This window comes from Solea senegalensis, linkage group LG2, assembly GCF_019176455.1.
Source record: "Solea senegalensis isolate Sse05_10M linkage group LG2, IFAPA_SoseM_1, whole genome shotgun sequence".
Lineage (NCBI taxonomy): Eukaryota > Metazoa > Chordata > Actinopteri > Pleuronectiformes > Soleidae > Solea > Solea senegalensis.
In genome coordinates, this window is record NC_058022.1 from 29776788 (window position 1) to 29799091 (window position 22304).

The 22304-nt window shown below is 40.6% G+C and overlaps 3 protein-coding genes across 5 annotated transcripts; 2 read left to right on the forward strand and 1 right to left on the reverse strand.

Moving 5' to 3' along the window:
* Positions 1 to 156: 156 nt before the first annotated feature.
* LOC122759228 (cyclic nucleotide-gated channel cone photoreceptor subunit alpha-like) lies at positions 157 to 4866 on the reverse strand. The gene is made up of 7 exons (XM_044013915.1): positions 4606 to 4866; positions 3487 to 3586; positions 3110 to 3160; positions 2620 to 2733; positions 2233 to 2334; positions 2041 to 2147; positions 157 to 1956 (listed from the first exon to the last, which is right to left on the reverse strand). The coding sequence occupies exons 2-7, from the start codon at positions 3582 to 3584 to the stop codon at positions 602 to 604; spliced, it is 1827 nt and encodes a 608-aa protein (XP_043869850.1). The 5' UTR covers positions 3585 to 3586; positions 4606 to 4866; the 3' UTR covers positions 157 to 601.
* Positions 4867 to 9272: 4406 nt separating this feature from the next.
* On the forward strand, positions 9273 to 16323 carry ddx4 (DEAD (Asp-Glu-Ala-Asp) box polypeptide 4). 2 transcript variants are annotated; one of them, XM_044015567.1, is made up of 23 exons: positions 9273 to 9381; positions 10039 to 10070; positions 10164 to 10209; positions 10554 to 10601; positions 10680 to 10730; positions 11138 to 11158; positions 11411 to 11470; positions 11718 to 11753; positions 11838 to 11870; positions 11952 to 12005; positions 12416 to 12451; positions 12529 to 12564; positions 12769 to 12816; positions 12909 to 13051; positions 13352 to 13504; positions 13583 to 13737; positions 13838 to 13967; positions 14046 to 14212; positions 14476 to 14621; positions 15168 to 15267; positions 15347 to 15617; positions 15714 to 15824; positions 15905 to 16323. In XM_044015567.1, exons 2-23 carry the CDS (start codon positions 10050 to 10052, stop codon positions 15983 to 15985), a joined length of 1947 nt encoding a protein of 648 aa, XP_043871502.1. In that variant the 5' UTR covers positions 9273 to 9381; positions 10039 to 10049; the 3' UTR covers positions 15986 to 16323. The 2 variants fall into 2 exon arrangements, with proteins under 2 accessions (XP_043871502.1, XP_043871503.1); XM_044015568.1 differs by having other exon boundaries at positions 11838 to 11865; positions 11947 to 12005.
* An 893-nt stretch (positions 16324 to 17216) lies between these two features.
* On the forward strand, positions 17217 to 22061 carry ccdc14 (coiled-coil domain containing 14). 2 transcript variants are annotated; one of them, XM_044015576.1, is made up of 11 exons: positions 17217 to 17446; positions 18143 to 18201; positions 18308 to 18371; positions 18618 to 18690; positions 19284 to 19382; positions 19452 to 20024; positions 20258 to 20372; positions 20457 to 20536; positions 20748 to 20891; positions 21201 to 21303; positions 21548 to 22061. In XM_044015576.1, exons 1-11 carry the CDS (start codon positions 17423 to 17425, stop codon positions 21936 to 21938), a joined length of 1725 nt encoding a protein of 574 aa, XP_043871511.1. In that variant the 5' UTR covers positions 17217 to 17422; the 3' UTR covers positions 21939 to 22061. The 2 variants fall into 2 exon arrangements, with proteins under 2 accessions (XP_043871511.1, XP_043871514.1); XM_044015579.1 differs by having other exon boundaries at positions 17218 to 17446; positions 18146 to 18201.
* Positions 22062 to 22304: the final 243 nt, after the last annotated feature.

Consider the following 22304-nt stretch of genomic DNA (forward strand, 5'->3'; position numbering starts at 1 on the left):
GTTCATGTGCATAAAATGTTCTTGTCAAACTTGGCAAATATATCAAGGAAAATGCATTTTAATAATAATAATAATAATAATAATAATAATAATAGTTGCAATAGTAATCTTCCCAACTCTAAAGAAAAAGAAAAAAGCACACATGTAGCACTGAAATATGTTATTGTTATTGATATAAATTTATTTGAGCTATGAATCACCCGAATAGCTTCACATGTGCAAGGATGACTCGAAAAACAAAATTCCAACTGCAGAGTCATCCCGTCTGTAAGAAAGTACTAACTTTTTTTAATCAAGAAAAAGGTTATTTTTATGAATCAATAAAATAAATAATGCTGTACACCACAAAACATAACAAAATATTTAAAGTAAACAAGATAGAGAAGCTGTTATTTTTTGATTTCCTAGACCCAATGCATCACTCTATGTGTGTGAATGCTTAACTTTTATTTCATTGTAACCTTATTAAAGGCTGGAAACAGACAGTTCATCTGCAGGTCAGCTGCCTTCTGGTGTTTACAAAAAGTCCTTCACTACCACGGGATGGCCTCAGAAATGAAAGGAGAGGCAAAGCTGGGCAGTATTAATACCAAACCAAGGGTTACTCATCTACTCTCATGGTTCGGACCTGGTTTGATAGATTCGCGAGACGCTGCTTAAGTTTACGCTGAGAAGATTCGTACTGTTCTGTGAGCTTTTTTAATTTGCTTGACATGATTTCCATGCTGGATTCAACGTGGTTGACTTTGTCCTCCAAGTCTTTGGCATCAGCAGCAGTGACCAGTGACTCATCTATGAGATTATCTTTCATCAGGATGGCCCTTCCCTTTTCTTCTAGTGCATATTTTGCATCGGGATACTCGGTGAGCGCCTCCATCAGGTCGTCTTTGGACAGGGCAAACAAATCAGAATAGCCAACACTCCGGATGTTGGCTGTTCTTCGGTTTCCTGCCTTACTGCCCTTGATTCCCAGGATACTGATTTCACCAAAGTATGCCCCGTCACTGAGAACCACAAACTGGGTGACCCCATCGTCTGCGACAACAGCCAGTTTTCCTTCTTTGATGATGTACATTTCCCTGCCAATATCTCCTTTCTTGCAGATGTAGTCACCAGGACTGAAAACTTGAGGCTGAAGCTTGAGGACCAACTCAACAAGCAAACCCGCTTCACAGTCTTGAAAGATGCGCACTTTTTTCAGCGTCTCCAGGTGGACATTGATGGCTATCTCAGCTTTTAGTTTGTCTGGCAGGTTCTTCAATACCTGCTTCTCGTCACAGGTTTTGTCCTCGGTCCACAGATAGTCAAACCACTTCACCACCCTTGCCTCCAGGTCCTTGGTGACCTTCCGAAAGTGCATGTACTGTTTAATGGAGTCAATCTTAGCCTGGAACTCAACACGTCCAGCGTTCATGTTGGAAATCATAGCACCAACATTTCCCACAATGGTGGCAAAGATCAGAACACCAGTGAGGAAGTCGACGACCACAAAAAAGTATTCAACATCTCTAACAGGGGGAGGCGTCTCTCCAATAGTGGTCAGGGTAAGAGTGGACCAGTAAAAGCAGTAGATGTACTGCCTGGCCAGACGAGCGTGCTCGCGGTTCTTGATGTCTGGATACACCCAGGTGTCCGAGCCAAAGCCGAGCACCTTGGAGAAGGCGAAGTAGAGGCAAGCATTCCAGTGGATGATGATGATGATGTAAAGAACAAGGTTAGCAATTCGGAATATGTTAGGGAAATTGGTCCGAGTTTCAGTGCGATCGAAGAACTCAAAGAGTCGGCCAAACCTAAAGAGGCGGTTGAACCTCCATTCTGGGTTGTTGACTCCAAGTTTAATGAATGCAAGATCAGTGGGGAGAAGAGATAAGACGTCAAATTTGAATTGACGTGTTTTAATGTATTTGTCTTTCAGGACCTTTGAGTCCCTTACCAGCAGTCCTTGCTCTAGAAAACCTGTTGACACATAAGAATGTGATTAGCATGATTGTATAATTAAAGTTCCCTGTAAACTTATCCCATTATTCAGTAATCACTGACCTGTTCTGGCTCTCACAAAAGTGTCAGCGGCGTACAGGGCATCTGAAATGTAGTCCAAAACGGTCCATAGTGTGGAGTTTTTATATTGCAGTTCATTAAAACAAGCCCTGAAAGGAAGCACAAAGATAACTCAGATCTCTGGAACAGCAAAATATGAATACAAAGTAAAAACAATATGACATGAATGCAAACCTGGCCACCAGGAACATGAGGTTGTAGAACACTGGGATGGATATTGTGGCCAGCCAGTAGTAGTACATATCTGTGGCAGGGTCCATGATCCACACTTCCTTTCTGAGAGACAAAAAGGAAGGTAAGGTCGAGGAGTGTCCGTTTTGAAGTTAATATTAAACACTGATCCAGTATCGGGAACAACATTTATCCTGAGTGCCTAAGTTCTTGTGTAAGTGGAATTACAATATATGACAACAGGATTACACTGAAGTTACTGGCTAGAATTGGAGATAGGACCTGTGTTCATAGGTCAACACAGGTCAAATTATGAGAATATGTGTGAGAAAGAGAAAGAAGATGTTGTGAGAAAATTCCCATTTTATGGAAATATGCACTCATACTTACGGCTCTTCCTTTTTCTTGTCATCCTTCTTGTCATCTTTCTTGTCATCCTTCTTGTCATCCTTCTTCACATCCTTCTTCTCGTCTTTTTTCTCATCCTTTTTTTCATCTTTTTTTCTGTAAATGTCCATAAATAGAAGCATCTGAGATATATACGGCATGTTTTTAATGTCCTTGACATTCAGTAGTGCATGACTTCCTGAGGGGGGCACTGTGACACAGTACACTTATGTCCCTCTATATCTCACCAGCCAGTTAAAGGGATATCGCCTGAGATCACCAGGGGAAAATAATTCTTTTAATTTTAATTAAAAAATGTTTTCACATCACCTGGGAACAGAAGTTCCTGAATATTATCTCCAATTAGATTTATACATAGAATAAATGTTGGTGAATAACAACTATTATACAGTAACAACAAACAGTAACTGGAGAGCAACACATGATTGTTTTTAAATGAACTGTTTGAATATAATATATAATATCATCTTACCCATCATTGTTGTTGCAGTTGTTCTTGTTTTGTTGAGCCAACAAGCCGTTACTGCAAGAGAAACACACACCTGCATGAGTATTAATCAACTTCAGGACAGATGGAATAAACTAATCTGCAGTCCCTGAAAAATATGCAATATTATTTTTCTGCAAACCATGGGAAATGTAACATTTGTATATTCAGGTGAAATTTACTTTTTTTGGGGTCCCAAACTTTGGGACTTAGTAGGTGTTACACATGTGGCTGTAAATGAGTTGCTACGTTTTCCATCATCGTAGTTTTGGGTCATGAGTTTGCCATCATTAAAAAAAAGATCGTCCTTCTCTGTATCTCACTCCAATGACTGTTGATGTGGCTGCAGGTGTAAAACCCACCTGTTCTTGCTCCTCATGTTGCCCTCTGTCCTCTGGCTGCAGGAGCTGGACTCTGCAGGACCAACGCTGCTTTTCCTCGAATGCATCATGTGGGACATGCCTGGAAAAAGAGGTCAATGTCAAAAGAAGAGGTCAAACCAGAAGATGTTTACTGGTTTATCAGCAGATGCACATGCTGATAAGATGCCAGCATCCATTAATCGGCCCTGTCTCTAAAGATGGGTGTCCATCGGTCTGGAGACACGATACACTTATTGTGGGTCTAGTTCTCGCCTCGTAGTCTGCAGCAACCACAATTAAAAACTTCAATTAAAAAAGAGGCTGCAAACAGGAGAATGAAAAGATACCGTTGTTGGAAACCTTCTCACTTGGCCTAATGCTGCTTGCTTGCTGTGTTTAGATTAGATAGATTAAGTAGGATTTTTAATCTATGGTAGTCGAAGGTACTGCACAAACTCAAAAAAGATTATAGTCACGATACGAAAAAAAAACAATTTGGAAGCTGGAGTCCAAAGAGAAAATGAGTATTTGTCACGCGCAAGGACACAGACGCTGCGGGTTTCCAGTACCAAACAAAGTCAGGCTTTTATAATGGAGAATGAGCATCTTACAAAGCAAAATAGAGTGTCTGTTCCCATCTTATTTAAGCCTGATTTGAAACTGTCTAAAAGCAAACATATGCTTACGATATTATAGAATTTATTAGGTGGATAACGTCTGTTTTTTCCTTGTGCCCTTTTCCTTAATTAAAAGTGTTATATAATATATTATGTTGGATGTTTTTTCCTGACAACAGACACACGTCAGTACTATCCTGACCTGGTTTCTGTGTATGTCACTCGGGTGTGTTCACACTAGACAAGGCAAACAGTACAGTACAACAGGCAAAAGGCAAAAGGTAAATTCTGTGTCAATTAGACAGTTAAGTCTCATTAGCTCAGCATGTTTCTTCTTTAAATACTCAAATCCCTCTCTACCAGATTACATCTGCTAAAATTAGATTTTCAGCTCTGTGCGACTTTTAAAAATTATTAGATTAGAATTATAGAGTGAGGTTTTTTTTGACTCGCAAAACTGCAAAGAAAAACAACATTATCAACATCCATCATCAATGTTCACCTGGATGCGAGCGATAAAGATGATTGACGGTCAGGAGAATCCCTCTCCTACACCTCCAGCTCCCTTCCTCCCCTTGTTTCTCCTCTTTCCCATCACACAGCAGAATGGCAGCAGAGCTAAGGATTCATGCTCAAGTCAGATCCTACTGAACAAAGCTGGATGTCTGTCCTCTACAACAAGTCTCTGCAGAAAACCAGCACGTTTTGCTTTCCTGTGGAGAAAATCATCCTCTGCTGTGGAGGCGTTCCTTCTGTTCTGGTCCAAGCTGCAACACCTCCTGGTAGATGACGAGGGAGGGAGGGAGGGAGGGAGGAGGAGAGAGGGATGAAGAGGAACATTTCTACACCTTTTAACTGTCTTCACAATAAAATACCTAAGCGTTTATGCTGCGTGAGGAGCCCAATTAAGCCTGATGAGGCTTTCTATAGTGTTTGTTAGATCTGTTTTTAAGTTTGAAAATTACATTATAAAATCACACCCAGGTTGGGACCTTCCTCAGGTGAGGCTGTGTAATGATATTATTAAGGGCGAAATCACACATAGACAGCGGCATTATGTGTTCATAGGGATCTCAGTATTTGAAACTGTGTGCTTCATTTGTGCTACACTACACTGTAAGATAACTATAACCATACATTATATGTTGTATATCTTCAAGGAACTATGTATTTGGTGTGTCAATAAAAAATAATCCATAGAACCATAAACACATGTTTTAAGTGTCAGTTTAATCCGTCTGTTGTGTTTCACCTGAAAATTCAAGGGGAACTGGTGGATAAACAAGACAGATTGGAGTCACGTCTTTATTTCTATTCCTTCCATTCTGAGTAAATCCTCTTGGAGCGTGTGCGCGGCTAAAGTGAGACATCAGACTCCACCTGCAGCTAAGAAAGGAGCAGGATAATCCTCCTGCAACCTCAGTTTATAATCTCTGCTCTGCTCTCTCGCCTCCTCTGCCAAATGCAGGATCTGAGGTCTCGGGACGAGCGCAGCTCCAGGTGTAAACACACTGTGAAAGACCACATGCAGAGACGAGGGATAATGGGATAGAGATAATGCAAAGAGGTTGTTTACGTTATTTGTTTTCAGGAACAGACCCGCACTTGTGTGTATGAATATGATAAGCAGAATTAAAAGATGTTATATACAATTATGTTAGGTGAACTAAATATCAGATTAAATGCCACTAATTAAAGTGAAAAATAGCAACAGAAGGGAAAAAAAGAACCACAGAAATCTCGACCTTCACATGTAAGATGATGCTAGAAATATGTGACACGGAGTTATGATGTCATCTTATTCTACCTGGGTTGCTCTTCGAACAATAATATTCCCATCTTTGATTGTTTCTTATGACATCACAGAAGATCAAAGGATCTCGAGGGGTATTTGCAAAGCCAATAAGAGGCAAAGGGATAGAGAGAAGAATGGAAGGAACGCAACAATATGAATTCTGACTTTTATAGAACACCACCGACTGACCAATTACGAGTCATTTCAGATTCATGCCTGCATACAGTACTTGTGTGTACTGAATGAATCTGCTTTATTTCGAAATGGATCAAAAGGGAGACGGAATGCACGTGGGAAGAAACCGTCCACTGCTCTATGTCATGCCGTTTGGAGAATACCCAACGGCGAACCAGCTCGACAATCTTGATATAGCGGTTTTAAATGAGTTATGGGACGAGGGGGTTTCTGAAGATGAGTATGTTGAACAAATGATTCATTTACAACATGAAAGTGTCCTGGGCCAAGACTATGACTTGGAAGAAGAAGGAGAAGGAGAAGGGGAAGGAGAAGAAGGAGAAGAAGGAGAAGAAGGAGAAGAAGAGCATGATGAGGATGATGATGAATCTGATGATAATGAGGATGAGGACGATGATGACGAATTTCATACTGATGACGGCGACGGTGATGACGAATCTGATAGTGACGACGATGACAATTATTATCCCGACGACATTGAATTTATAGAGATTGATTGATTGAAACGATAGAGAACGAGCACAATAATAACAACATTGATGTACCGCCTGTGACCAATAATGACCTCAATAACAACAACAATATTGTTGGTGAAAATAAGATTAATGGGGGGGATGAGATGGAGGAAGGACAGAGTGTATGAGGGAACTTTCTTCGATGATTCCTTTTTTATTTAATTTTATTTTCTCCTGATGGTTTGTATTCTCCAGTAGAACGGAGAATACAATGGAGATGAGTTTAAGAAATCCATTTGAGAAGGTAATAAGAAACCTGACATACTATGCGTCCAGGAAACATGGATAAAATCATGTTTGGATTTTGTTATACTTGCATTCTGGCCAAAAAGGATATAAAGCACGATTTTTGTTTTGTTTTTCCTGTGGAGGACAGCCCTCTGAAAATTAAAAGAAGAGGAAAAACAGGAATGCTGGTGATAGATGACACTATGATTTTATATGGCCCGATTTGTATATGGTACTCTACATACTTTGAGACCATCAGGTGGAGAGAAGAAAAAAACTCCCTTATACATATATTGTTTCATGTGCCCAATCACTCTGCAGATGGTTTGAAAACTTTCTTGATAATGTATCAGATATTGGTTTTCTCATTAAATGTCATCAAAAAGAAGTATTCCAGATTCGACAAACTTTGTTTTTTTAATGTAAAGTATTCCTAAAGAACGTCAGCCTGAGATTTTAGAATAATGTGTATGGTTGTTATTCGTGTGAACGCTGAATCAGCCCTGCATTTCTCGGCCGACCTCGACCACTCTGTGAATGTGCACATTCCAGACTTGTTGTGATTTACGGAGTTGTGATTTAGAAACGAAGAAGTCAAGAATAAAATTCTGAGTGAAAATGATTGTGTGTAATCTGCATATGAATGGGAACCTGAAGATCCCGAGGTTGTGTTTTCAATAACACCAACTCTTTGATTGATTTCAACAGGAAATACATCTCTCTCTCTCTCTCTCTGTCGCTCTGTGTCTGGCTGCAGAGTCAGATTACCTGCTGAACATGAGATTAGTGCTAATCTGTTGATGCCTCTTGGCAAGCAGGTGGAGAGTAAGTGACAGATCACAGTTCACACTGACTTGTTGGTGTGTGAATATCGAAAACTTGATGTTGATTATGCATTTCCAACATGTTATTTTAAGTTGCGTGGTATGACTGAAAGCTGTGGAAGTTTACTTTGTATTACAACCATTTTACATTAGTAAAGCATTCTGAAAATACAGTTCTAAATAGTATTTAAAATGCACTGAAGTTTGGGGGTGGCTGCTGAACATGTCTAGGTTTTGTAATTTATATCGCTATGAAACATCTTTTCCCCTCATTTTTATGTTTCATTTGTGAGTGTAGTGAAAACAAACTGAGATTTAGCATTTTAAGAGGAAAAGTTCATTTTGTCTCATGTGATGAACGCTGTGTCTCTGACTCACTGGAGCTCATGCTGATCACTAATCACTGGCCCCATGTGCATTTATAATTGCTCAGTTGCTCTGGATTCAGCTTGTTGTCTCAGGTTCATGTCAGGTTGTTCTGCTCAGTGGTTCAGAAAACATCGAGGTCATAGAGGAGTGTGTGGAAATAAGTGCTTACATGACTGACTTGCGACGTGTGTCAGTAACGTTGTAGCCTCCGGTCAGACCATGATTATGTGACAGTTATCTGAAACACTTTGAATTACATACTTACACTACAAAAATCGAATTAAAAAAATGGAGGGACATAACAACAGTTTCTGACATGTTTTTTCTTCCTCTTCTTCCTATTGGGTTGCATTTTGAGCTTCACCTTTCACTGCATGTGAGCGGTGTTCTGCTGTCACAATGAGACAGTTACTGTTTATTGAGGTCTGTGAATGCACTCCACTTGGGTGCTGATGTCCAAAAACATTCATTCAGTAGAAAGGAAGCAAAACCATATGGACCACATTTAAAACCAAGTTTTTAGTTAAAATTACTGAACCTGGACATATCAAACCAGTGACTACTTCTATTGATGTAGCAGAGGATGGTTGAATAAACATGAAATGAGGATCAGTCTCTGTGACATCACTGTTGACGCCAACTCCCAGTGCTGCTGATGTGTTAACAACCTGCTAACAGCTGCCACTACCCTGACTCACCAATTAAACTGGTTTCAGCCTGAGCGTCAACTCTGTGTGCCTTCTCTTGGGAGCATGGTATCACGTTGGCGTCTGCATCGTCTAGAATCTAGGAAACTAAACTAAAGTAATGTGACAGCAGGACTACATTCAGACAATGCCTCCTGGTTTCATGAACATGACAGTGACCTCTGTGGACTCCCGAAACAAGAAAAATTAACATCTTAAAACAAAATAAACACACATCTGGACTGGTGACATTTGTTATAAGGTTTTAATTTAGAATTTTAAATTTTAATCTTTGTAATGACAGTGATGACGTTTCCCTTTTTTATGTTATCTTAGAAATTATGAAAAATACAAGACTGGTAAACTGTGATATTTCAAGTCACAGTATCACGGACTGAAATTTCCCAGACAAGACAAATAGATGTATAGATAAATGGAGAAATAAATGGAGAATGGAGATAAATACACGGTAAACTTCTGTATGGTATTTAAAAAGGCAATTCCCAGTTTTCTTTGAAAATGATGTCTTTGGGCGGGAAAGCAACGGAACTGGCAACCCTGGCTAGCTGTGGGTTGTGCACACGGCACGTGGGTTCGGAGACACTCAGTCGCAGAACGAGGACAGCGAGGAGGTCGCCGAGTTTCACCTGTCCAGTATTTGATTAAGTATGGTTATATATAAGTACATATTTTTATTTTGGAAAAGCTATTAGTTTTTTGTGGTGTATTTTTTAAGACTGCAGGACACATACGGTGCACGTGTTTAATGTACTTATCTGTTGACGTAAGTTTAGCAAAGTTAAATTACATTTAGTTTCAAATCTTGTTCGCAACTTTTAAATGTCCGTTGTTTAAGTGTGGAACCATGTAGAGGTGTCAGTGGCACTTCTGTCGCGGCCTGTGTCGGGTTTAGCCACCTGTGAGCTTAGCAATGGCAGTATCATGTGGGGGCCAAACGTCACTGACCTTGATAAGGAAATCTGCATGTGGTCAAGTTTTTGCTTGATTGCAAATTAAGAGTCAACCAACTACCCAAACACTACGATCTATATATTTGATAAATGTTCAAGTTGCTTCGGCCACAGTTTAAATTTGAAGATTTTAGCTTAGGATTAGCTTAGTTGCTCCGGTCAGAGCACGAGGCTTGTAGTCTTTTTTCATGGCGTTATCGTTGCACTAAGAAGTCTCGCGGTGTTTCGACAATCTGCGCTTCGAGGCTAGCGAACTATAGCGTATTTTATAAGAAATTTATGGAAGTATGAATTTATTTAAAACAATACAAATATAGCAAAGTGGTTAGTTGTGTTTTTTTGAACTTTTCAGGTCATTTAAAAATGGATGAGTGGGAAGAGACGGTAAGTGTTTTTTTAGGAACTTCTTAACCAATCATGTCCAGCTTTGTTCTTCCGGCCTTTAAGCACGTCATTAATATTTTCCCGTCATTACAGGAAAGTACTAACTCTGTTACTCTAACCAGCCACACCTCAAATGAAGGTATGTGTACTCCCTTGCTATATAACTCATTCATTTATCTTCTACAGCTTTATCCTCCATATGAGGGTTGTGGGGGGCTCTCGTAGGGCAAAATGTGGGGTACACCCTGGACATGTTACCAGTCCATCATAGGGCCACATAGAGCCAACCACCCACTCTCACACACTCCTACTGTCACTTTAGAGTTTTGGACTGTGGAAGGAAACCAGACTTAAGTGATAATCAACCACTTTAAGATGCAGATTATTCTGACTTTTATCACCTCCTGTAATAACCTTTTTCACTAAGGCTGCAGGATCAATATTAAGTTGTATGTGAAAATGTTTTTAATGACACCCTTTTAGGTTCAAATGAAAACTCGTGGAAGACTGATGGTGGTGACTTTGGAACAGGTAAGAAGATGGGAGGAGCAATGATCATCTTTGCCCATGGTGTCCTTGCTTAAGAATGTGGTTTCTGCTTTTCCTCAGGTCGTGGAGGCAGAGGCAGACGAGGGAGATTTACAGATTCCTTTTCCACAGGTGGCCGTTGATTCTACATTATTAAAAAAAAATTGTACAATTCCAAATGAGTGAGGTCAACATAATTTGTAAGATGCCGTTGTGGCCATTTTACAACAGAATGCATACATTGATGAAAGACATTAAACTGGAAAAAATCTCAAGCATCGCTCATAGCTGCATGGACAGTGTGCTCCGATCCAAAAGGACAAACACCTGAATGCTTAATGTCGTCTTGGCAATTGTTGCTGTATTCATTAAAATGAATATAGGTTCTATGTGTGGTATGTATGAATCTTTGTAATATAGTGATATGTGGTGCATATGAAACCAGACCCTCAGGCAGAGGTGACAATAAATGAATGGGAAGACTTTGCCCTCTGGGTCATAGTGTCATAGATGAGACTAACTTCGTTTTTGTTCCATAGGTGGTGATGAAAATGGGACTGGTAAGTACTCGCAGTGTCACAGTATTTTGGCACATTGATTGAAAGTTTGTCTTTGTGGGGCTGTCAATTGTGGCTTTCTAATTTGTGGCCACAGTGCAGTACAACAATGTTTCATCCTCTGTTATATTACAATGTTATGTTTTTAATATATGTTAATTTTACTCAGTGATGGTGATGAAATGGACTCAGATTAGAATTATTTATTACTGGGTAACATTCTTAATATTAACTCAGTTGATTTGTCCTTTGCAGATACTAACAGCTGGAACAACACAGGAGGAGAAAGAGGTGGTTTCAGAGGGAGAGGAAGAGGTTAGACACTCATTCGTTCATACAAACAGAAAATGTTTAACTGGTTTAACATAAATGGTTACATGTGGAACAAAACTCATCTTAATAAAAAACAATTAAAATAAGCAAATATGTGGAGTGCTCTTTTCTGTCTTTGGGCCTGAAAGGCTGCGGTAGAGTGGTCGTGAAGGAGCACTTATTGGCTCATTATAGCACTTATTTTAAATTGGTTGTTAATCCTTCTGACTGTAAGTTTTGTTTTGTTTAGGACGTGGCAGGGGGTTTGGCAGAGCAGACAGGACTGGTAATGTTCTTAGACAACTGGTGTAGAAAAAAAAAATGAAAGTGAATTTAATGTGATTTGATTTCTTTTCTTCTTTTTAACCAGGAGATGATGATGATGATGGAGCATGTGAAACAGGCAAGTGTAGACTTTTTAATTCTAAATTTGTGATTTTATCCACTTTATGCATTTTTTCCCAATATTATATGTTATTAACAGGCTTTAGAGGAGGAAGCCGGGGAGGTGGCAGAGGAGGAAGAGGTTTTAGACGAGGTATAAGTAACGTCTTTCAACACTTTCAAGAATTGTAGAAACTAACGCCTTCACCATAATAGGTAGGGCATTTCCAACTACAACATAATATGTGATGCATTATTCTTCTCTTTGCACAGCCCCAATAACAGTTATTTTAGTTTAAAGACCTTTGCATGTTCTGGGTTTTTCTTCATGCAATTTATTCCTGCATTTATATAATTTTAACCTTTTACATCAAATGGGTAATTAAAAAAGAAAATGTGCTCTGCTAAGACTCAAACCCTCTTCAGTGGTAAAGATTAAATCTTCTGAATCAACGAACCATTATTTTTACTTTTGAATCGACTCAATGCAAGTTCTCTGCAATGTCTTGCAGTTCATTCATGTTAAAATCCTTTCAATTTAAAATGGGTGATAATGTGTTGTAGGTGGTGAAGATGGTGACAGAGGAGGCTTTAGAGGAGGTAAATAAACATTCATTAAATATTTTGGAATAACTATGCATTTCATATTAACAATGTGGCATGTCTCATTGTTTCAGGTTACCGTGGTAAAGATGACCAGACCTTCTCCAAAGGTTTGGGGAAGTGTTTTCTTTTTTTTTTACTGAATAATTGAGTTATTTCAGTTTTGAGTAGAGCTGCAACTAACATGTCAGAAAATGTTGAAAAACCGAGTAGTTGATTATAAAAATAGTTGACAATTCATTTTGTAATCTATAATATTCGTCTTTACAGTTGCAGTCCTAGGTTTTCACTGATGTTACTGTTTGTGATTAAAGGGAAAGATGATAATGACTCGGAACAGAAGGATGAAAGTGGTGAAGAAAGTAAGAAAACGATGGATTCATAGGAAACACATTCAGCTGTTCTGTGATGACATGAAACATAGTCCACTCCTGTCTTCTGTTCTCACCCACAGAACCAAGAGTCACTTATATTCCACCTTCCCTCCCTGAGGACGAAGAGTCTGTTTTTGCTCACTATGAGTCGGGCATCAACTTCGACAAATATGATGACATACTGGTGAATGTCAGTGGAACCAACCCACCCCAGGCTATCATGGTAATTATGAATTAAAAATATTTAAATCATACATTCATAAACAGTCTCATACTTTAGAACATCCAGTTTTTCTCCCTCTCTCTCAAGTGCAACAGGCTAAGAAGAAAAAAAACTTTTCAAACAGAATATAAACGGATTTTTAATTATCTCTGTATCGTTAAGTAAGATAAGTATTTAAAAAATGCCAGTTTCTGAAGGATGGGCTCATGCTGTAATGTAATCTAGTAAATAAACTATCTAATGGCAGCATATGAACTGTCCTTTGAAGCCAGTGTATGTGTTTCATGTTTTGTATTCCAGACCTTTGAGGAAGCAGCGCTGTGCGAGTCCCTGAACAAAAACATCAGCAAATCTGGGTACGTGAAGCCGACCCCGGTACAGAAGCACGGCATCCCGATCATCTCTGCTGGCAGAGATCTCATGGCATGTGCCCAGACAGGATCTGGTAAAACGGTGAGATGAGTGAATCATTATATGACTTTACAGTTAGTGTATGTGAACAGAGTTTAAATGCATGTTTTCTCTCTGCAGGCTGCATTCCTGCTCCCGATGCTGCAACGGCTAATGGCAGATGGTGTGGCAGGCAGTCGCTTTAGTGAGCTACAGGAGCCTGAAGCCATCATTGTGGCCCCAACCAGGGAGCTCATCAACCAGATCTACCTGGAGGCCAGGAAGTTTGCGTATGGGTGTGTGCTTCAATTAAGGAATCACCACGGGGCAGCTTTAGGCACCCACACCATACACAGAAGCTGCTGTGTGAAATGATGTTTTCTCTAATCTTTGTAGGACCTGTGTGCGTCCAGTGGTTGTTTATGGTGGAGTCAGCACCGGACACCAAATTCGTGACGTGTTGAGGGGATGCAATGTCCTGTGTGGAACACCAGGGAGACTGATGGATATGATTGGAAGAGGAAAGGTAAATAAAAAATTTGATTCAAACTGAATCAAAGAGAGTTGGTCTTTATTGCATTTAAGTGGCTCATGTGTTCCTCAGGTTGGGTTAAGTAAGCTGCGGTACTTGGTGCTGGATGAGGCTGACCGCATGTTGGACATGGGCTTTGAACCCGAGATGCGCCGCCTGGTGGGCTCCCCTGGAATGCCCACCAAAGAGAACCGTCAGACTCTGATGTTCAGTGCCACCTTCCCTGAGGACATTCAGAGGTTTGATTGTGCATCAACTGCCCTTTTCTCTAGCTATGTTTACATGGACACAAATATTGGAATAAAAATGTGATGGTACAGCCCTTTTGGCTTGATGCATGTGTACTCGTGCCACAATCAGATCATTTAATTTTCTGTCCATGTAAACGATGGAATCATAGATTTCACTCAGAATTAATCCTTTAGGAATTAATACATTTTGCAGATGTAAACATTGCTAATATTTCTCTGTCCTTGATGTGAACTGTGTGTGTTTTTTACAGGTTGGCCGCTGATTTCCTCAAAGTTGACTACCTGTTCTTAGCTGTGGGTGTGGTGGGTGGAGCCTGCAGTGATGTACAGCAGACATTTATTGAAGTTGGAAAGTTCAACAAGAGAGAACAGCTCCTTGACATTCTTAAGACCACTGGTAAAAGTTGATACATTTTTGTTTTCTACTGTTCAGAGGTTAACAGTATGGTTTTAATGTCTGTCTGCAATAGTCGTATGGAGTGAGTTATTGGCTATAACCCAACCACAAATGGGATCAAAACAAAGAAGTTAACATATCTACAGGATGCTGATGGGGAAGAGAGCTGATAGTCAAATATTATTTTACTCTTCCAGACTCTGAATGTGAGCACTTGTGTTTTAAAACTTGGTATTTTAACAAAAGAACAATTTATCAAAATCAACAAATAATTGCTGCTTCATTTAAACTCACAGCAATACTTAATTTGAATTTATGAACATCAGAACATGCTGAGAAATAAAATCCAAACCTACTGGTTTAAATAATCCACACAGGAATTTAATAATTGTCGATTAAATAGTTCCTTTAGTGACTGAGCTCATTTAAGTTCTAAGGGTCTTGTTTGTTTAATTTAATTTTTTTGCAGTTGTCGTGGGTTCTCGTTCAGTACTTTGATGACATTTTCCTTAATGTTGGATGGTCCTGACAGTGATTGTGTTGCAGGAATGGACCGCACCATCGTCTTTGTGGAAAAGAAGAGATACGCTGATTTTATTGCCACGTTCCTGTGCCAGGAGAAGCTTCCAACTACCAGTATTCACGGGTAAGTGATGTGTTCAGAATGCTACAGTGTGTTAGCACTCATTTAAAATGTATGTGGTTAATGTGTTGTTAAATTGCAGTGACCGAGAGCAGTATCAGCGAGAGCAGGCCCTGGCGGACTTCAGGTCTGGCAAATGTCCTGTCCTGGTTGCGACCTCTGTGGCTGCCCGTGGTTTGGATATTCCTGATGTACAGAATGTGGTGAACTTTGATCTTCCTAACAACATTGATGAGTATGTCCACCGTATTGGAAGAACTGGTCGTTGTGGAAACATTGGGAGGGCAGTGTCTTTTTATGACCCAACGACTGATGGCCCTTTGACTCGCTCCTTGGTTTCAATCCTGTCAAAGGTGAGATATAGCACTTCTAGGCTTTTATCGCTAGGAGGCAGCACATTAAAACGCAGTGAAAGTCTTGATTGTTTCTGCGTTGATCGGGATTAACAGGCTCAGCAGGAAGTGCCCTCGTGGTTAGAGGAGTACGCATTCAGCAACCCCAGCACAGGAGAAGACTTCAACCCTTCCAGGAAGAATTTTGCCTCCACAGACTCCAGGAAGGTAATGAGACTGACCTTTCAGATTTTCATGTTTACTGTTGGTCTTTCCCCAGTGTCCTTACTTTGTCCTTTTGTTCTCAGGGTCAACAGACAGGGTCATTTCAAGAAAGTGCAGTGAATAGCCAGGTAACGGCTGCAGCTGATGATGAAGAATGGGAGTAAAGGGAATATAACAGCAGTAGCACCACACGTTGACCTGTATTATTATTCTTTTCAGTTGTCCAGGTTGTTGGACGTTTTATCACAGCAGTTTTTCTTCTGTGGAAAAAAGAAATGGTGCAAATGTCAAGTGAGATACAGATGTTCAGCTTGTTTTACTAGAGTAGTTTTGTTACAGTGAATAAAGACTGAAAATGTCTAGTGAGATGTTAAATGGTGAAACCACATCATGTTACTCTTCAGTTTATTTTACTTTTTTTTTTAGTACTTGAATCACTTATTGTTAAAATGGTTAGTGTCTTGAAGACGAAGTGTGACAAAATAAATGTGGTCCAAGCAAAGGTTTCTGAATGTTGAGTCTTCAAGTACCTCAAACTGTCACTGCAAGTGTCTCCTTGCTGATTACTATAGGATTATAGCCTTCATGAGCCATCAGTTATGTTAGAAATTAACTAAACCATCACTGATGGCACTCACTATTGCATTTAGTGTAACCTTCCCCCCTAAAGTCCCTTGAGACTTGAGCTGTTAAAGTGGACAAATTGCACATACAGATTCCTGATGTTTTATGTCGGCCAGGAGCATACACAATTAAAGGGAACTGTTCATTCAATTGAAGGGAATGTCAACTTAAATATTAACCAAACGGCTCAAGGTTACAGACTGTTTTTATTTGGAAAGTGGCGGAGTCTCCCTAAATCATGCAAAGGTATACAGTAAAATTGGAAAGGAATAAATGCATGGTGGATGTTAAAATTGTAATAATTATAAAAATAATTGTATGTCCCCAACCTTAAATGTAGATTTGTTGACAGAATTTGTTAATTTTTGTATTTTGTAATTGAAGTCTTTATGCATAGTTTGTAATGTTGGCAGTTTTATGTATATATAGTAATTTTTTTTTATTGAAAAGTTATAATCCTTTTAGTTTTCTCATAAAAAGTGTTAAATGCTGGGTCCATATTTTATTTTGCATAGTTGCACCCGTAAAAAAACAACTAAGAAACCATGAAGGCTTCGCTGATGGAGCTTTGGCGCCCTCCAGTGGGGGCTGGTTTGGTTGGGATCTCTGATTTTTAACGAGAATAATAATCTAAACTCTCCTCCTGCTCCTCGTATTTCACTCGCCGTAGTCTCCGCCCCCAGCGGGGCTGGTTGGGAATATCTATGGTTAGGAACATTTTGATTGGAGAAACACTTCCTAGTCCCGAAGCTGCGCCCACACCACCCTATTCGTCTAATTGGTTGGCGGTGTGCTTCCAGTTTCAAAACTTGTGTATCAACCGGAAGCTGAAGTAATGAGTGACGTGAACGGCTCAAAATAAACCCCTAACTGTCAAATACGAAACAAGAATAAGCTCACAGTTAAAGCGGACATTGAGCCAACGAGCAACAGCTCTTTTAGCTTTTAGCTTTGATGCTGCAGCTAACGTGCTAACCATGAAAGCAACGAACAAACACAAGGTAAGATTATCCAAACACTTCATGGCAGCTAACACGTTAGTCTGTGATAACTAACTAACTGCGAGTGTGGGTGACACACAACCAATTAGAGACAGTAGCAGTTCATATAAAAAAGCTGTGACCTGTCAGATAGACAGGCATGTTTTGTGTTACGTTAGCACAGTTTCAGTTTAAACATAGGAAACGTACACCATCAACTGGGGATGCACGATATTTGACCTTTTGTCATGTCCGATATGCCGATATATTGGGAGTGCTTGGGCCGATAACTGTTACCCATATATGTGTACACCTTGTGCCTGCAGAGGTCATTTAGTCTCTTCTGTAGTGAAATTAACATACATTTTTGCCTACTCATGTCACAGCAGATGTAGATATACATTTTCTTAATTGAGCAAAATAAATAAATGTTAAAAATAAAATAGGGCACCAGCGTAGATGTCAAGGAGGTAGCAGCCGTTTTAGCCTACTATTGTAGTCTGTGGTCTGTAGGTATTGATGATAGATGTTGTGACTCCTGAGGGACTTGTGAAGGATGAGCCGCATCAGCTGTCAATTTAAAGCAACACTGGAAAAAAATGTGACGTTATGATGTTAAGTGTTTCTTTGGATAATCCGGGTCACAGTCATGTGGTCATTTTGTGGGTCAGGGGGCAGATATTACACCGTTCAACCCTGCTGTGTTGTTGTGACTAGCAGGTAGTGACGTCAGGGAGGCTGACAGGAGGAGTCAAAGGACAGCAGGCCAGAAAACCGTAAGCACTCTTGAATTTGTGATATACTGCTTATGCTTCATCCTCATTATACACTGTGTGCTACAGTTAGAAAGCTGCTAACTCTTGCTCTCGCTTGTGTTGTTAGGGCGACGGCATCCGCCCATCCAGAACCAGCCTTCTCCCTGTACTCCACTGACTCTGAGGAGCAGGTACATGAAGTCAGCACATGTGCAACCACTGTACAGAACAGTCATGTGTCCAAAAAGACCTGATCATTTAGTTTCAGATAATTTAGTAGGTTGTTCCAGTCAAGCCGTCTATTTAAATGGCTTGACCTATGTAAAATGTTTAAAGCCAGGAAGGGCTGACACATTCTAGCCTGGCTTTCTCTGTAATCCTGGATTCTCCTGCTTTTGTGCTCAGTGACTTTCACAGCTGTATTTGTGTCTTCCCAGGTCACTTCTCTGCATGAAGGTCTGGACCGCTGTGCTGCCCTGCTCACTGATATCCTCCAGGCTGACCTCACAGGTCAGAGGAGTTTCCTTAAGTAATGTCCTTTGATAAAGCAATAGTGGTGATTATTAATAGTGGTGTGATTAATTGATTGAGAAAAAAAAATTAAGAATTTGAATCAATCAAAAACACTGTTTTGTATTTGCAGCGTTTACCTCTGTTTTTGTGCTTTCTCTGTTTTACTTCCTGTATTTCTCTCTGTGTTATTTTGAAAAAAAAAAAAGTTTTTCATATTTTTGTAAGCAAGTTTGAGCTCACCTAGAAATTCAGAGAAATGTCTGGGGTTCTGTATGGGGAACCTTTTGAAAACGGCACAAAAGATTGTTTTGTGTCGTTTCTGTGTGGATGTGGCCTTAGATCATGTAACACTACAGTGAAGTAAACCTATAACATCATTAGAATATGGTGTCCGTATTAGGGCTCCAGCGATCAATCAATTACTGATAAATTAATTGGTTTTGAGTGTTTTTTTTATAATTATTAATTATAGTGAATCATTTTCAGCTTCTTAGAACCATATTACAATGAAATGATTCAAACTGGATAACATTTTCTGTCATGTTATGGACCACTGCCCAACACAAAGTGTGTGTTTGTGTGTGTAAAAGCTTCGCCAAGCCCTCCTAAAGCAGCGACGTTTCGAGCAGCCAAATCAAGACCATCCACCTCACTCAAGAAGACAGTGAAGAAACTACCTAGAAAGACAGGTAAGAGTGGTTCTGCTGTGACGGTCTTTGTATGCCAAAATGTTCACCTATCTCCATCTCTGCCTCCAGCACAAAAGAATCCTCAGTCTCTTCCACATGGAGCAGCAAGCACCACTCCAAGGAGAGGTCAGAAGTCTCCAGCTGCTCATTCAGGAGTGAAGCTGCATCCATCTCAGAGGCCTACTCCCAGGAAAGCTCAAGCCTCCCCCTCCATTGCCCCAAATCAGCTGCAGACCTCTGTAACTCCTACCCAGAACCCTATCTCTTCTGTTAAGACCTCCATCCCTTTTACCCAGACATCCATCCCCCCATTTCAGCCTCAGAGCTCTGTCCTTCTCTCTGTGAACCAGTCATCTTCTCAGCCAGGCCGAGCGCCTCTTAAAGCTGAACACGATGAAGAGGAGGAGTCTGTTCCTGTGAGAGACATCAACACCCATCACGCTGCCAAAGACACGCGCACAGCTGTAGGACATGTGCCTCCACATGTCCTCAGCTGTTCCTCAAAGGTGTCGAACATGCGCTTGGACCCTGGACATGTTGATGAAATCCCTCAGGATGCACACATCAGCATAGAGAGGGCAGTGAAAGAGAAGAAGGTGGAGTATCTATTGGGAGAACTCAAGGCTCTGCTCGCTGGACAAGGTAACCTGTGTGTTATTATGTTTTCAGTTAGTCCTCTGAAGTGTTCACTTGGACTCAAGGCTGAACTGATAAGATTTTGATGTATAGAAGTCAAAGGTTAAAGTCAGTGTTGCTTCCAAACCTACCTTTTTGCCTTGTGAGCGTAAATGTTCAGAAATGCCAGAAGAGAATATTACATAATAATATTATTCACATATGTTTACTTTACCCTCACAAACCTCTCTGCTATACAGGCAGCATAGCAGAGAGGCTGCTCGGTCACCTGGAGGAGGCTGTGACCTTAAATGTCAACAATGAGAGTCTTTCAGACCCGTCATCACTGTACAGCCAGAATATTCAGCTGCGCAGGTAACCACACACCTGATGACTGTGTGTGCGTGTGTGTCTACCTGCATGACTATGCTACCCTAAATGTGTCTGTGTGTGTCTTAGGCGCGTGAGGATTCTGAACCAGCAGCTAATGGAGAAAGAGAAAGCAGAGAGACAACAGAACACACACTGTAACTCAGGAGGTAAAGTGTGTGTGTGTGTGTGTGTGTGTGTGTGTGTACGCACATCTTTCTATGGCTTTTTACCTCAAGACCATGAAAGTTACTTATTGAAGGTAATAAGCCTTAGGGTTTTGAGTTCGAATTTGGTATAGGTTTAGTTAGAGGTGACGAGGGAGTGTGAGCCAAGCTCTGTGTCTGAATGACTGGACTTTGTGTGTGTGTCTCTTCACAGTGACAGTTCTGCAGGACCAGCTCACTGCAGCTCAGTGGCGACTGCAGGAACTGCAGCACGACCTGACTGAGCTGCGGGCAGCACTGCAGGACACACGGAGTGAGCTGAGAGACCGAGAGGCAGAGAACACCATCATCAGGACAGGTTTGGATTGAGTGACATCTGTGGTCTACAGCTCATATGAGTCAAATCAAGCAAAACTTGATTTATATGGCACATTTTATACACAACAACAACAGTTTCCGAACAATTTCTGTTTCAAAATGCTGGCTGGTTTGCTGCTGTAGAAATATGGCAAAAAAATGGCAGTCTCTTCCATAAATTACATAGTAAAGGCTGATATAAAGGCAACAAAAAAACACTTATACAAACATACTTTTGGGGATACACAGTAAACCCTCCTAAAGCTTTACATTTTGAACTTTTTTTTTTATCCTCTTTGTTTGTACACAGATTTGGAAGCAACGAAACGCAGGCTGGTGGATGTGGAAAGAGAGAAGAATGAGTTGGCCTCATTCTTCCAACAAATACTGGAAGAGAATGGGAACCTGAAGAGGTGGGCGTGTGACATTTTGGCTGGTCCTCACATTGTATCACACCTTCAAAAAGTTGTGTTTGTGGGGTTAAGACCTGGTTTTAGGGTTGGGGATGTAGTTGTCATAGTTAAGGTAAGAGGCCAGGGCATGCATAATGTCTGTGTCCTCACAAAGATTGCGGTAAAAAAATGTGGGCATGAGAAATGTGGGTGCAGCAGATGATTGTGAGAAATCTGCCATTAACCTCCTTCCTTCACCACTCAGGTTGCCTCAAAGTCCAGATTCATCAGCTCATCCTCCAGTCATGAACAGCTCAGTGATGTCGCCGCCACATCAGCCTCCTACCGAGCGCATCACTCACTACCTGATGTCTCTCGACCGCCCTGGTCCCGCACGCACTCAGCATGCATCTGCAGACACAGAGAAAGGAGGTGGTGTCAGAGCTGTGGACATCGCAGCGCCTCCTGTCCTCCAGTCTCACTGCTCACGTGAGCGGCGCTTGGACTCCACACTGTCCCAGTGTGACGCCGAGTCTGAGTGGTCAGAGTCGACGTTTAACACAAGAGACGAGATGGCGTTCAGAGACGGCTTGGAAGCTCTGGACGCCAGCATCGCCAGTCTGCAGAAGACCCTTCAGCTGGATTTGAGGAGGTGATCCACCCTCAGCCTCTCTGTTTTTTTTATTTTTTATTATGAATTACAGCACAAGCTTCATTTTTACCCCACAGTTTTTATTATTTATAATCTAAGATTGGAAATAAAGCAATATGTAATACTATTTCTTCCTGGTTGTGATGGAAAACACATCTCAAGAATGCCTTCAGCTGATCAATTTATCTGCCTATTAAAGCAGGTACAAGCTGCAGAGAATCTTTTCAGATTTGGTACAAACATTCATTAGATTCACTTTCCATATGACTAAGTGAGCAAATTGCAATTTTGTGGGTGCACATTTTCCACCAGCAGCAGCAGTTTCCTCAGATTGTATAGATTGTACATAAAAAAAAAACACACACAAGGA

Excerpts from the sequence above, each read along its gene's own strand:
- LOC122759228 (XM_044013915.1), bottom strand. The coding sequence starts at position 3,584 with ATGTCCCACATGATGCATTCGAGGAAAAGCAGCGTTGGTCCTGCAGAG. Across the intron at positions 2,335-2,619 it reads GACAAGAAAAAGGAAGAGCC|AAAGGAAGTGTGGATCATGG; the intron begins GTAAGTATGAGT and ends TTTGTCTCTCAG. Across the intron at positions 2,148-2,232 it reads CTCATGTTCCTGGTGGCCAG|GGCTTGTTTTAATGAACTGC; the intron begins GTTTGCATTCAT and ends GCTTCCTTTCAG.
- ddx4 (XM_044015567.1), top strand. The coding sequence starts at position 10,050 with ATGGATGAGTGGGAAGAGACG. Across the intron at positions 10,210-10,553 it reads CAGCCACACCTCAAATGAAG|GTTCAAATGAAAACTCGTGG; the intron begins GTATGTGTACTC and ends ACACCCTTTTAG. Across the intron at positions 13,052-13,351 it reads ACCCACCCCAGGCTATCATG|ACCTTTGAGGAAGCAGCGCT; the intron begins GTAATTATGAAT and ends TTTGTATTCCAG.
- ccdc14 (XM_044015576.1), top strand. The coding sequence starts at position 17,423 with ATGAAAGCAACGAACAAACACAAG. Across the intron at positions 20,537-20,747 it reads CACACACTGTAACTCAGGAG|TGACAGTTCTGCAGGACCAG; the intron begins GTAAAGTGTGTG and ends GTCTCTTCACAG. Across the intron at positions 21,304-21,547 it reads GAGAATGGGAACCTGAAGAG|GTTGCCTCAAAGTCCAGATT; the intron begins GTGGGCGTGTGA and ends TTCACCACTCAG.